The sequence below is a fragment of the Bison bison genome, unplaced genomic scaffold (genome assembly GCF_000754665.1).
Source record: "Bison bison bison isolate TAMUID 2011002044 unplaced genomic scaffold, Bison_UMD1.0 scf7180017864519, whole genome shotgun sequence".
In the NCBI taxonomy this organism is placed as follows: Eukaryota; Metazoa; Chordata; class Mammalia; order Artiodactyla; family Bovidae; genus Bison; species Bison bison.
Genome location: NW_011495072.1, coordinates 7,992,996 through 8,007,610, shown reverse-complemented (window position 1 = coordinate 8,007,610; position 14,615 = coordinate 7,992,996). Strand labels below are relative to the sequence as shown.

Here is a 14,615-nt window from a genome sequence, read left to right as displayed (position 1 = left end):
AAAAAATATGAAAGTTGTCTTCAATATAAGCAATTGTTTTTTGAGCTGAACTAACTTTTTTTTCCGTGGAGTATCACTTTTATCTGAAAGAATCACCAAGAGACAACTTTATGATTATTCAGATAAATACCTAGCAGACATTTTTCTGAATGGTGAACAAAGTAGGTCTGCCAAATTCAAGGAAGAAAAAACAGTACTTGCTGCTGATGATAAAATTTGAACTTTCAAGTACACATTGGAATTTTGAAAAACTTATATTAGTTACCATGAACTTGACAATTTCCCAATACTTAAAGGCTTTTCTGTGAAATTAGTGGTGATATTAATAAATCTCATTTTTAAAAACTAACAATGTATCAATATTTGGAAGACAAACATAACTCAGGGAATGAGTATTTTCTACATGAACAATGAAAGACCCATTCAAAATGGGACACCAAGGGATTTTAATGTAACAGAACACGAAGAGCTAATTGGTATAGCATCAGATTCCATACTCCAACTAAACTTTGAGAAAGTATCTCTCAGTAAATTTTGCTGTTGTATTAAAAAAGAATATCCACAACTTTCTGAAAAGGTTATTAAACTATTCTTCCCTTTTCCAACTATGCATCTGTGTGAGAACAGATTTTCTTCATAGATGTCAACCAAAACAACATTTCGCAACAGGCAATGCCAGAAGCAGATATGAGAATAAGCTATTTTTTTTTTAAGCTAGATAATAAAGAGATTTAAATGAATGTAAAGCAATGACAGTCTTCTGATTAAAATTTCCTATTTGGGGAAATATAATTATTTTTCATGATATGTGTATTAGCTCAGGTTGCCCTAACTAAATACCATAGGTTGGGTATAGTTATATTAGAGGTTAGAACTTCAACACACGAATTTGAGGTGGGAGAGAGACACAGTTCAGTTCATAGAAATATGTTAACATGCAATGGGTTTCTGTTATTTTTAAAATAATTAATAAGTATTGTTAAAATTTGTTTCAATTTCTAATATGGTAAATACTGGGCATATAATCACTATTTAAACAAAAGCTCTGTGAGGTACTCAGTCATTTTGAAGAGTATAAAGATTCCTGGTTTGAGAACCACTTTCTTATAGTAAGGGGAGAGAATGTGCTAAAAGGAGAAGTATCATAGGCAAGGAAACTAGTTAGGATGCACAGCAATAATCCAGGAAAGAGATATCTAAGGCCCAGATATGGGGCAATGAATGCTGAACTAAAAGAAGGTAGAACAGAGTCAAGGTAATTTTTGAGGGGAAAACAATGAGGGTCAATAGTCTGGAGAAGAAAGGGGAAATAAAAGAGCTATTATCTAAAACAATTCAAAGGTTTCTCTTATGGAAATTAATAGATTTTAGGATTGTGGAGAGTATCTATTGAAAGAAAATTAGCAGCTTCACTTTGGACTGTAAGCTTAGGATTGCTGAGGGACATCAAAGGTGAAGATTTCCAGCAGAGTTAGAAATGTGAAAGTGAAAGTGAAGTCGCTCAGTCGTGTCCAACTCTTTGCAACCCCGTGGACTGTAGCCCACCAGGCTCCTCCATCCACGGGATTCTCCAGGCAAGAATACTGGAGTGGGTTGCCATTTCCTTCTCCAGGGGATCTTCCTGACCCAGGGATTGAACCCAGGTCTCCCGCATTGCAGGCAGAGGCCTTAACCTCTGAGCCACCAGGGAAGAGATCTTGAGGGCAGAAATTTAAAATTGGCTCTCCCAATATATATGTCTATGGAAGACAATATTATAGAATAAGATGCAGATACCCAGGGAGAGAAAGTGGAACCAAAGAACTTTGACTCAGTCTCACAATAGGGTGTAAGATCGTATAATGAATGCATTATTGTTATAATTATTTACAACTGGACTATGAGCTTCCTTATGACAGATCTATGTCATATTCATTTTAACATGCCTTATTCTTGAGAGCTTGTTTGGAGGTTCTAGCAGGGGAGCGCAGCTACTCATATGTCCTTGACCAAAGACCAGTCCTCCTCTCTCAGGGACGGTCATACTATTCCACCGAGCACGCAGCTTTGGGAGGAATGCACATGGAGCAGTGAGGGAGGAAGGGGACACCTGCCTAGCCAGCCAGATAAGCTGAATCAACCCTGGTGACCAATGGGGTGACAGATGTCGCAACCAGATCACCCTCACATCCAAAATGCCTTATTCTTAAGAGTTCTATAATTATTTTATGAAAGGGGAGAAAGGAGAAGAGGAAAGAAAATTACCAGTATTCCTTCCCGTACTTCCTGAATGGCTGTCAACCCCATCCCTACTAATCCTGGTCAACTCCCACTCACACTTTATGGTTCAGTTTAAATGGTTCTTTCTCCGAAAAACTTCCCTGACCACACATAAAAAGTGCCATCAATTTCACTCAGGTAGTATTTTTCTACTAAACTAATATAAACTTCATGTTTGGTTTACTGAACAAATGAGACATTATGGCATTCTACAGAATTAACTCATTTGTATTATTACCATATGATTTTAACCTACACCAAATGAAAGTGAAAGTGAAGTCACTCAGTCCTGTCCAACTCTTTGAGACTCCATGGACTGTAGCCTACCAGGCTCCTCTGTCCATGGGATTTTCATACCAAATGAAAGGAACAATAATCCAAAAATGTCACTTCTATTTGGCTTCAAAGATTTTATTTTCCTAATTGTATAATTACTAGATACATATATAAGAATGGTCTACAATTTAAGTATGACAAAATAATATTCATACATTGATAATAGATTTTGATGTCTTTGTAAATATACTGACAAGAAAAAATATTTTTCCTAACTTCGCTCTCTTGGCTGCTGTTGCTGCTAAGTCACTTTAGTCGTGTCTGACTCTGTGCAACCCCACAGACGGCAGCCCACCAGGCTCCTCTGTCCCTGGGATTCTCCAGGCAAGAATACTGGAGTGGGTTGCCATTTCCTTCTCCAATGCATGAAAGTGAAAAGTGAAAGGGAAGTGGCTCAGTCATGCCTGACTCTTCACGACCCCATGGACTGCAGCCTACCAGGCTCCTCTGTCCATGGGATTTTCCAGGCAAGAGTACTAGAGTAGGGTGCCAACTGCCTGCTCTCTTGGCAGAGATGGCTAATTGTCTCTGTTCTCTCCTTTATCAGCAATAAGATCCCCTTATCACCTGGGCACATGTACATTGAGAAAATGATTACAATTTCTAACCTCCCTTATACCTAGTTCTAGCCATTTGATAAAGATCTGACCAGTAGAAAGTAAGTCAAAATAGTATGTAACACTTCTGGGAAGAATCCTTGGCTGCTATGGGGCAAGTGTCTTTCTCCTGGCCTGTTCTCCTTCCTCCTGACTAGAATGTGGACATGATGGCTGAAGCCAGAGTGACTGTCTGGGAACACAAGGAAAAACTGCACAGGAGATGGCAGGCTAATAAAACAGAAGGAGTCCAAAAAAAAATAGGAGTCTAGGTCTCTGATGATCATTGCTCTCCATATCAGCCATTAAACCTATATTTAAAGGAAAGACAAACTTCTATTGTTAAATGTTTCCTATCTGCCACGGTCAAACACAATCTTAACTATACAGCTCTGAAAACACATTTCATTTCACCTGACAAATTCTGCCTGCTGGTTTCGCTCTCTCTGTTGTTGGAAGAACCTGGCTCTGAAATGCTGCTTTCTGTTCCTCCCATCAATGGTCGCAAATGGCTTACAGAAACTTGCTCAATAAAAGATGTGCCATGCTTATGAAAGTACCACCATTCAAATATCTGTGACAAAGAGAAAATATCTTTCATTTAAAACAGAACTGATCAGCAGATATGAGCTCAAGTCAAAACATTCTCTCAAGACGTTCCTGTTTAATTCAGTCTTTTAAATGTACTTTCCTTCCAAAAAACAAACCAAATACAAGATTCCCTGATAACACATACCAAGCCGAGGTAAAATGCCTTTTTGTAGCTTTTTTTTTCTTTTTATAGCTTTGTCATACAATTCAGACAAGCTTAGGCAACACTAGAAGAAATGTCTGTAAATAAAGCATTTAAAAAATAATAAGTGTCTAAGCTATTAATAATATGTTACAATGTCATTTTAGTCTATCTGTAGCACAATTAAAAGAAAAATAATTTTGAAACAACTAATATGATGTGCTTAACCACTAGACTAGGGTTAGAATTCCCACAGTGACTCCCAATTCAGCCATACTTTAGCTGTGTGTTTTGTATAAGTCACTTATATTCTCAGAGCCTCAACGTCCTATCCAGCAAATATGGTTAACAAGAATTAGAAGTTCTTCTGAACAATAAAATACTAATCCAGTATTTGGCAGTACTATTAATGTAGGTTAAGAGTCAAGTTGCTTCCCATATTGAACTATTTAAAAATCAGGATATTCCTTTCTTTCTGTTTCCACAGTTTATCGCTATTATAAGAGGAAATCTAAAGCAGCTCTCTGTGTTGAATTAGCAGAGTGTTTCATATTTGGATACTCCAGCCTTTTCAACTCCCTTTGCTGGCTTCTTTGGGTGTGAGCTTTAAACAACATGTCCAGAGGGAATTTTTCCTGATTCCACAGAATGGAAAACTATTTTATGCGCTCCCATAGGCTCTTTTTTTCCTTTCAGAGTAATCTTTGTACTCGTAATAACTAAACAACTGGCTTTGCTGCTATTCTTCAAGCTCCCAAGCACACCTCTTCAGGTAGAAATAACACAGCACAACTAGCTTCCTCATTTCAGGTGGTAAAAGAAATTATAAATAAACTTTGCTAATAAAAACTCATCAATATTTCAAGGGTAATGACACAGTTCAACCTTTAAAATGTTACTTGAATTCCTAATTTTTATAAATTTAAAACTCTGATTTGAAAAAAGGAACAAATTTTAAAAATTGTTTTACATATTATATGTTATGAATCAATATTATATATATGTGTGTGTGTGTGTGTAAGTTTTCTCCCCTCCTTATAAATGAGAAAATTAGGACTCAATTCATGTTACTTGCCCAAATGGCAGAGTCAAGATTCAAAACTACATCTGCTGGTTCCAAGATCAGTGCTTTTTCCACTATATCAGCTGTTTAAAGATATTTTATCTCCTTTATTTAGATTTTTATCAGTTCAGTTCAGTCGCTCAGTCATGTCCCACTCTTTGTGATCCCATGGACTCCAGCATGCCAGGCCTCCCTGTCCATCACAAACTTCAGGGTTTACTCAAACTCATGTACATTGAGTCGGTGATGTCATCCAACCATCTCATCCTCGGTTGTCCCCTTCTCCTCCCGCCTTCAATCTTTCCTAGCATCAGGGTCTTTTCAAATGAGTCAGTTCTTTGCATCAGGTGGCCAAAGTACTGGAGTTTCAGCTTCAACATCAGTCCTTCCAAAGAATATTCAGGACTGATTTCTTTTAGGATGGACTGGTTAGATCTCCTTGCAGTCTATTCTATGGCAAAATATGCTAAATTATGAAAAGGATTTATAAATCAATAAATTTGAGGCTTTTAGAAACAGAGTTTTCATCCAGATTTCCTCAACAATTTTTTTTAAGTCAAGAGAAAAGTCTCTTTTTCATCTTTAACAAAATGGTAAAGTGTCCCTAAAAAAAAAAAAAAAAAAAAAAACTCCAATACAAATGCTATTATTTTTACATTTCTATTATAGTTACAGAGCACCACCTAGAGATGAGAAAAAATTCAGAAAAATTGCATTCACCATGCATGCCATAATACTTCTTAAGATTTTTATCTGTAGCAGTTATTTTTCCAAAGTTGATACTAGGAAACACTAGCTCCTAAGGATATTAATAAAGATTACAAAATTTTTAAAAATCTTTTTAAATTAAAAATGACAGCATGGTTAAGTAAAGCAAGAGAAAGCTGAATTAAACAGGTTTTTGTGTAACTTCTTAGAATAACATGGCCAAAATTCATCAAGTGCTACTATGTTGTTACAAGTTTTTACACACATTATCTCATTTAATCCTCATAACAATGAAACTGATACTATTTTTTATTTTTTTTTGCCAAGTCAGGCAGCTCATGGGATCTTAAGGTTCTGGACCAGGGATCCAACCCGGCCTTCAGCAGTCAAACCTGGGAGCCCTAAACCAATGGACCACAAGGGAATTCCCAAGTTGATACTACTATAATCCCCAATGTATAGATGAGGAAATTGGAGCTTTAGAAAAGTTAATTCACTTGCTCAAGAAGTCACACAACTAAAGTGATGGTTAGTCTAGTTTCCAAACTCTACTCTTAAACACTCTAGAGAGGTAAAACACTCTAGGCAGGTAGACTATAAGCCCAGTTCAAGACACATAAATTTTTAGTCTGCTCAATGTTGCCAGTATTAAAGTACTGGAAGACTTAAGATAAAAACTTTATATTCAGGTTTTCTTGAAATCATTTGAAAAAACTCAAAGTTCTAGTAATACGGTCTGCAAATCTACATGGCAACAATTATCTTTAGCCTTTTCTAGAAGGAACATAGCCTTTTCTAGAAGGAATATGTACTGTCCAGATTAGAGTCTTCAAAGTAAATAAAAATTTTACTTTTTACACTCTGCCCATTTTACTCATTTTTGTTACTAAGCCAAGTTTCCGAGCATTTACCTGGGGAATTCACCTCCCACTAGACTCCCCACAACATACAGTCTTTTATATGCAAATGAATACTACCAATCTCTAAAAGTAGAGAGGAAGTTGCAGCGTTTTTTATAATGCTTTTTCACATTTTAAGAATGCTAATCTATAAGTATTTATAATTATAACCACTTAAAGAGATTTGATTTTTAGATAAACACCAAAGCATGAAGGAAATGGAAACTACTTACAAATATTAGTCCTGATATCAAAGAAGATGTCCCTGTAAGTGCCACATAGAATTTGGGTGTCAATGAATTTAAAAATACTGTCACTGAAAAAAAAAAAAAAAAAAGTCAAAGTTTAAAAGTACTGAAGTTACAAATATGTAGGTGTCTTTATGAGTTGAGGAACATACATAGATTAATATCTAGTATGAGATTCATTTGAGAAAGCTGTAATTTTTTAAAAAGCTACTTTGCATTCTCATTGTATCGTATCTTAAAAATGCCTTCCCACATGTAAGGAGATCATTTAGCTTGCTGTTGAGAATAAAATCAAGAACATCATAATTTAGACAAGACCTTTTGCAGTTGCACCACATATATTAACAAAGGAGGATTAAAACGATTTCCTAATTATTTTGGTGAGATCCAAATCAGTGTTTCAAATTAGAGGGAAGGAAATAGTGTAGTATTTGACAAGTCACCAGGAGAGGCAAAACAGCCCAAAGAGAAACTAAGCAAAGGAAACCAAGTGCTTCCTATATCTGATTCACTGAAAACCTGGACCAGATTCTTCACTTCAAATAATAATCTCATAAATACTTTGGGTTTTAGAAAGAAATAAAAATCTGTAAAGTCACTGACTCTCATCTGAATGGCATATCTAATTAATATGTAAAAAAAAAAAAAGATAAACTCAATGAGTAACATTTCACTGAGCGTACAAACCACTAGTGAGCACTTCATTAACCTGTAACAGAAACACCAAATTAGCTTTTTCAAACAGTCTAGGAAGGTCAATTTATCTAGCTTGTTTTAGTGTGTTAGTTGTATATGGATTTACATACTCGGTTCTTAAAAGGTCCAAAGTATTTCAGAACATTATCTCAGTCTTTCATATTATCTCACAGAATAGAAAACCGAACACTTGCCTTCTCTTTCTACAGAAAAATAAAACAGCACTGACAGTCAAAATCGTCACACAATAGAAATACTTCCATTTTAATTTGAGGTTGCCGATTTGTAATGACATAGTAAGAGGCCCTGGCTCCCATCCACTCTGACGCGGCTACAGCTAAAGAGTATTTGCAGAATCCAAGGGATCGTCACCTCTGAGATGTCTTAGATGTCTTTGGGTCTTCAGCCCACACAAGCTCTCTACGAATGTTGAAAGAAAGAACTAAGGAAAGTACCCACTACTGTTTGTCGCTCTCTTTCTCTTTACTTCCTGCATTGTTCTATTTTATTACTCAAGATAAAGTCTAAAACAGAGAACGGACAAAAATACAACGGAAACTATTTCTTGAGAAAGCTATTTTAAAACATGAGAATAGTTGGCTAAGATCGTGGTGTTTTCTCTTAGATGTTTTGTTGTCTGGGTGTGGGTTATCTCAGCTGAGTGGCGGGAGACTCAGAGGGTGTGCATCCAGGTCTGAAATTGCTCTAATCTGCCCTATCACCTGAAGCCTACAGCTTGTCAGGTGGTTTCTCCTAGGGCGCCAGAAAGCACACGATAGAGGGCGGATCTTAAGAGTTCCGGGAGGAGCCGGCGGCTGCAGCTCAAGTTTGACAATCAGCTGCGGCCTCAGAGAAAAAGAATCCACTAGGTCGCTTAAACTAACTCATTCTCCGAGGCCCTCCAGTGATAAGGAAATCTCTGCCCTTTGGCCTTTGCCCCCGACACCTCTAACAGCCCCCTACCCCGCACCGCCGCCCGTCCCCGGGGAGCTCTGGGCCTCTCACCCGCTGCTAAATTCTCACACAGCCTCAGCGGGACCCTCAGAGCGTAAAGCAGCCCCAGCCCCGCCACGAACCACAGTGAGGCCCCAGTGCCCGCCAGACCAGCCCGCAGCCGCTCCCTCCAGCCCAGCGACGGGCTTAAGCCGGGAGCAGAGACAGAAGGAGACGCCGCAGCAATCGCTGCTTCACCTAAGCCGTCACTGTCCGCCATCTTGCCGCTCCCGCTGGCGCCGGGAGTTGGGAGGGGAGAAGGGCAGGAAAGCGGGAGTCGGGAATCCTGGGATAGTGGCGGACCTAAAGTTGGCCTCCGTGAAAACTGATAGTACCAGGGAACGGGGACGAAGATCTGAAAAGTGGAGGAGCGCCCAAGGACTGAGCTACCTATTCCTTCCGAGGGAGGGAAAGGGCGGATGGCGGCACCTATTTTGGAGGAACTGAACTGTGACCCCTGGAGTTAAGTGTTTTAGCCTCCAGACGAATGAGGGTCGCCTTCCACCCCACTCCTAGGGTTGAAAAAACCACCAACCGTTCCAGAGTCCGAGCAGCACTAAGCCCTTTGGGCTCGGCTGTCATGGAGAGCACTGATACTGGGAAAATCTACAGGGGTAGCGACAGCGATTTGGTCGGCTGGAGTTCGGGCGCCAATACCAGTCGAAACACTCTCCCAACGTCCCATAGATGAATAGGGAAATGGCTGCAGCTCTGGCGCCAATACCAGTCGAAACACGCTCCCAACGTCCCCAAAATAAGTGGGGAAATGAGTGTAGCTCAGTGAGAAAGATATTAGATTTAAAATTAAAGTTAGCCGACTCCGTGAGTGCCGGGGCCCGGGGCCATCACCCCCGTCCGTAACTGACATGGCGCTCTCGCGGTCGGCGTTTCCGGGCGGGTCCTTCGGACGGCCCTCGCTGTGATTCCATCACTCGGCTTTCTTCCCAGCCTCCCTCGCGCCAGGGCCGGGCTGGGCCAGAGCAGCCCAAGATGGCCGACTTCGAGGATCGGGTGTCGGATGAGGAGAAGGTAAGGGGTTCGCCTCTCTCTCTTGCCTCTTCCCGGGACAGGGTAGGGAGGCCCGACCTGACTGCGGTGGGAACCCCGGCAGTGCCCCCAGGAGAAGGAAGCTTCTCGGTCCGTGCCGGCGTACGCTCTCCGCAGTCGGGACGCTTCGCTGCCCTTTTAGGGGCTTTCCTCTGCCTCACGGTGGCCCCAGTTCCCCATTCCTCAACTCTTTTACTCCTGGGCCTGAGGCACAACCCAGTGGTCTTCCTGCGAGAGAAGAGACTTTCCGTTATTGAATTGTGACTGTGGACCCTTTTTGTATTTGAGAGAGGGCGATGGTGATGTCGCGACGAATCAAGAAGCAATTATTTTACCGCCTTTAGCTGTTGGGGCTCACCCCATCCCCCCATTTTTAGATATGATTGGGGCTAGTTTAGGGCGAGTCACTTCCTGGTCAGGGTGGCCTCTTAACTTCCCTTTTGCTCCTCCTTCCCCAGGAAGTGATCTTGCTGTCACGACTCCTCGACAGGGAGAGGTCTCTAATATCTTGGCCACCTATCCTCCTACACCTCTTTTTCCACATACTACCGGCTAAACTAACTCGCGGTAATAAATGTGTAAGCCTCAGAGACATTGGCCTCAGAATCTGAACACGCTTTTCTCTGTAACATTCCTTTGGTTGTATGTATACGGCCCCCGCAGTGACTCCGTCCCTTGCGTCTTTTGACGATAATTTTTGAAAATCAGTTTTCGATTTTTTTCTTAACAAGTTTAGCCAATGAATTCTTTCTTTTTTAACTCGAGAAAGGTTTTCTGTCGCACATAAACTTAATGTTAACACATGCAAGTCTGGACAAAGCTTCCTGCCTTTTTTCGTGCTCCACTGTGATGTCTTTGATTACAGTTGAACTTGTCAATGTGTAATTTGTATGCTTATTTCTTTAAAAGTGTCTTAAGAGAATATTCCACCTTAGGTGGAATAATTTTTTTCCTGACAACTGCAAACTTTTCATAACAGTTTGTCAGGCTTTTCAGTAAATAGGTTAAAGATTTTAGAACTTGTGAATATTACAATGATTTCACAACATAATTCGTAGTAGGACAAGGCATTTCCCACAGTGACTCTTACAAAATGTATACCTCTGAATGGTCTGTAAATGTATCTGGGTTTTCTTGGACTGTTTATGATCCAAGAGTCCTCTGTATGGAATAACTTGATATATCATATACACCATGCCATTTTGAAATGCTGAAGAAAGCGCTGAACATTCACAAGCCATTGAACAACACTTAAGAATTAGATTTCCTTTTACTTGGAAATCGATTCTCATAAATGGAAGGTTTAGCGGGGCAAGGGCATTTTATACTGTATGTGAACTTAACGCTAGAGAGAAAACTGTTAATATAATAAAGTGTTTATTCTAAAGGCAAAAAGTTATAATTCAGATGAAGTTAAATTACAGTGAAAATCATGGGATAGCAAAGCATTTGTTAGGCCAACTGATGGTCCACTTAAGCAGAATTTCACTAGGAATTTAAGATGATAAACTTTGAAGTTTACCAGTGTTGGGTTTTTGTTTTTGACACAGGGTTAGAATGCCTTTTTAATTATACTTGGAGGAAAAATACATACTTCGAAGTGTAAATTAAGATGTCTCTGGACATTAACAGTGTTGAAATTAGTGACATTAAAAAAATAGCCTTAATTTTATAGCAGCAGATGTGTGACCAGTTTTCTCTTATCTCCCAGCATACTTCTTTTGTAGTTTAATTTTAATAATGACATAGCAAGCAAATCATAATTAGTAAGGTAAATCTACTGCCCAAAAAATGTTGATGAATTTTATATTCAGTAAACAGGTTTTAGATTAACTGCATTGTCTTCATTAGAGTAGATAACCAAGAATAGCTGATATTAAAAAAATCTCATGTAATAAATCCATATGACTGAGATTACTGAAATTTTGTTAGATTCTTTATTCCTAGAGATGAACCGATATGCATTTCTCTATTGTGGATCAGTAGGTGAAAATAAAGGGTTTTGACTTCAAATATTACTTCCATTTTCCTTCAGCTTTATACTTGACCTCTTTTCCTCCAGGCCTTTTAACTGAATTCAAGAACTGAAAAAGTATTTTCTTGAAAAGACTTGTTGGTATGACTACCTTAGCATTCATAAACAAGATGCTTGTTGTACAAAACTTTCACAACCAAGGCACTATTATAAAAAAGATATTTTCAGCCTTAGTTTGTATATTGATTCTTCCTTGAGGGTGCTGTAAAATTTTCATTTTTTTCTTTTATTAACTAAGATCTCAACTACATTTGATTTTATTTTTTGTAGCACACATGTGTCATGATGCCAAATATATTTTAATACTGCTTTTTATCTTTGTTATAGTTTCTGAAAACAGTGAGCCCAGAGGTGAATTTGGTGGTGATGGCCTCTGATTTCCTTGCAAGTATTTCTGTAAAAGCTAGTAAAACCAACCATTATCATAACTAACTGCTGAAGTTTTTGTCACTTTATAAAGAGGAAGTTGGGTTTTTTAGCTTCTGCATTGTTACCTGAAATGGTCATGATGAGCTGCCTAAATAAAACAGGAAGTTGAAAGTGTAATAACTTGCAAAAATAAATACTTTTAGTTTTATTCTAGAATTCAGTTTCTGAGAATGAGCTCTACTCATCTAGTACTTAGAGTCTTCAGTTACATGGTTCCAAATGCTTTACAAGACCAAAATGAAAAGATGCCATAATTAGGAAATTTGGATATGAGATAAACTACTTGTTTGGATTCTTTGCACTGACTGTTTCCTTTATTTCATGATTCAGCATTTTAAACACATAAATGCACACAGAATTTTAGGGTTGAAAAAAGTGCCACTGGTACATTTTTTTCTTCAACCTAACAAGTGTAATGTTTGTGTACAGCTTCAGAAGTACCATAACTGAAAATTGGATCTCTATGCTTTAAGTTTAGATAATACCGTCTTTAAGACACTTCTTGAGAAATGGGTTTATCAAAATTATATAGGAGAGATGTGGAAAATGTTGTAAATAGATGATGAAATTTGAAGGCTTTGTTAGAGATCATGAAGATACTTATACTTTTAAAGTGGATTTCCTTGATTATGTGATACCTCCTTAATTTACTAGGTGAGTTATTACTCTTTAGAGTAAAGTAAACCCTAAAGCTTAATGACTATGGCTATTTTGTAACAAGTTATTCATTAGAATTAATACTACTGTTTTTAAATCTTCTGTTGGCTTTGCTGAGTAGTATTCATATAATCTGTTACAAAATCTTGGACAGGAGCACAAAGCCTAAGCGGGTACAAACTCAGGCGCCCATTTTTGGTGAAGAGTGTAGGTTTATTATATTTCTTCAAGAACATCTAGCTATTTTATTAGGACCAGCCTTAAAGCTAAGCAAAGCATTTGTCAAAAAATTCAGACCCCAGGTTAGTCTGATTCAGAAGCCATGCTTTTCTCACTATACTATTTTTAACATATCCATGAATGAAAAAAAATCAGAGTAATTCATTTAATGAATTATATTAGATTCATTGCCGGGGCAGACGCTGTCCCTGAAAGGGCTGAGCCAGGTGTGGGAGGAGCGGCTGCCTCCTGGGCAAGGGCATGTGCGGAGACCCTGGGTGGAGCTTGGGACCCGGGTCCCTCAAGTCTGCTCTGCTGACTCTGTTGCACTCCTGTTCCTGGTGACCCTGGGAGGAGGCGCCCCGCAATGGGAGCTTTGCACTGAGCCCAGTGATGACAGCGGGGCCACAGTGGACCAAAATGTGGCAGGAGGCCCACATGAAGTTGGCGGGGTGGGGGAGGTGTGTGTTCTGGGTCTTTGTTGCAGCACATAGCCTTTTCTAGTTGTGGCACAGAGGCTTAGTTTTCCTGCAGCATGTGGGATCTTAGTTCCCCAACCAGGGATCAAACCTGAGTCCCCTGCTTTGGAAGGCAGATCCTTAACCACTGGACTACCAGGGAAGTCCCCTATTTAATGAACTATAAATGAGGTATTGTTGGGTAGTGGGAAAGAATAAGCCTCAGGATATTTGGTCTCTTCCTGCTGTGCTGTTAGCTACCAATGTGATTTTGGAAAAATCACTTCTCTCTGAGCCTTGAAAGTTTTCTTCTAAAATAGGTGGACCTTGAAAGTTTTCTTTTAATATAGGTAAGGGGAACTGGATCAAACTGACTGAACAAAGTTTAATGAACTTTTCAAACTCTTTAAATTAAAACAACAAACTCTGTTTTAAAAACTGAAATGTTAAAATGTTCCAGGAGTTTCTGTCATTATCTGCTTTGGCACATTTGCCCTGATAACGAAGCTGTGAAATCCTTGGTTACTGCAAGGATTTATCTAGTGCCTAGCAGAGCACCAGGTACATAGTATAGGCCCAAGCTATTGGCATGAAAGACACCAATCAGTCACAGCTTCATTCATTTTTGTATTTCCCTGGCTCATGCTCCCTCATTCCCTTTCCCCAATTATTTCTGGTAATCTGTAGATATTTCTTGTGTTCAGGAACATGTCCACACTATGGGTGCCTCTTTGGGCATACATAGTGCCTAAGCATCTACTGCAGTTACTCTGTCATGGTGCTCTGTCACGACACTGCTAAGAATCTTTGATCCCCTTGTGAGCATTTTCCTAGTAAATTCAATAAAATTTTGAAGCCATATTGCATATCAAAATTAGTATCTATACAGTTGTCCCTGGGTATTTGGGGGAGTGGTTTCAGGGGACCCCCCGCCCATGCCAAAATCTGCAGATGTTCAAGTCCCTCATATAAGAGGTAGTAAGATTCAGATCAGATCAGATCAGTCGCTCAGTCGTGTCCAACTCTTTGCGACCCCATGAATCGCAGCATGCCAGGCCTCCCTATCCATCACCAACTCCTGGAGTTCACTCAGACTCACGTCCATCGAGTCAGTGATGCCATCCAGCCATCTCATCCTCTGTCGTCCCCTTCTCCTCCTGCCCCCAATCCCTCCCAGCATCAGAGTCTTTTCCAATGAGTCAACACTTCGCATGAGGTGGCCAAAGTACTGGAGTTTCA

The 14,615-nt window shown here is 39.4% G+C and overlaps 2 protein-coding genes across 10 annotated transcripts in view; one reads left to right on the top strand and one right to left on the bottom strand.

Moving 5' to 3' along the window:
* Positions 1 to 9,375, bottom strand: part of ST7L (suppression of tumorigenicity 7 like) — a 144,308-nt gene extending 134,933 nt beyond the window's left edge. For 4 of the 7 annotated variants that reach the window (XM_010830806.1, XM_010830805.1, XM_010830807.1 and 1 more), the window contains exons 1-3: positions 8,544 to 9,375; positions 6,828 to 6,910; positions 3,606 to 3,765 (exon numbers count right to left, since the gene is read on the bottom strand). In XM_010830806.1, the coding sequence (XP_010829108.1) occupies positions 3,606 to 3,765; positions 6,828 to 6,910; positions 8,544 to 8,751 (451 nt within the window). In that variant the 5' untranslated portion in view covers positions 8,752 to 9,375. Of the gene's footprint in view, positions 1 to 3,605; positions 3,766 to 6,827; positions 6,911 to 7,648; positions 7,736 to 7,910; positions 7,959 to 8,543 lie in introns of those variants that run through there. The other 3 variants (XM_010830809.1, XM_010830810.1, XM_010830811.1) reach the window with 3 other exon arrangements.
* Positions 9,376 to 9,397: 22 nt separating this feature from the next.
* CAPZA1 (capping protein (actin filament) muscle Z-line, alpha 1) overlaps positions 9,398 to 14,615 on the top strand; it is a 44,564-nt gene continuing 39,346 nt past the window's right edge. Inside the window, exons 1-2 of one of the 3 annotated variants that reach the window (XM_010830814.1) lie at positions 9,398 to 9,560; positions 11,941 to 11,997. In XM_010830814.1, coding sequence (XP_010829116.1) covers positions 9,522 to 9,560; positions 11,941 to 11,997 — 96 coding nt within the window. In that variant the 5' untranslated portion in view covers positions 9,398 to 9,521. The remainder of the gene's footprint in view (positions 9,561 to 11,940; positions 11,998 to 14,615) is intronic. The other 2 variants (XM_010830812.1, XM_010830813.1) reach the window with 2 other exon arrangements.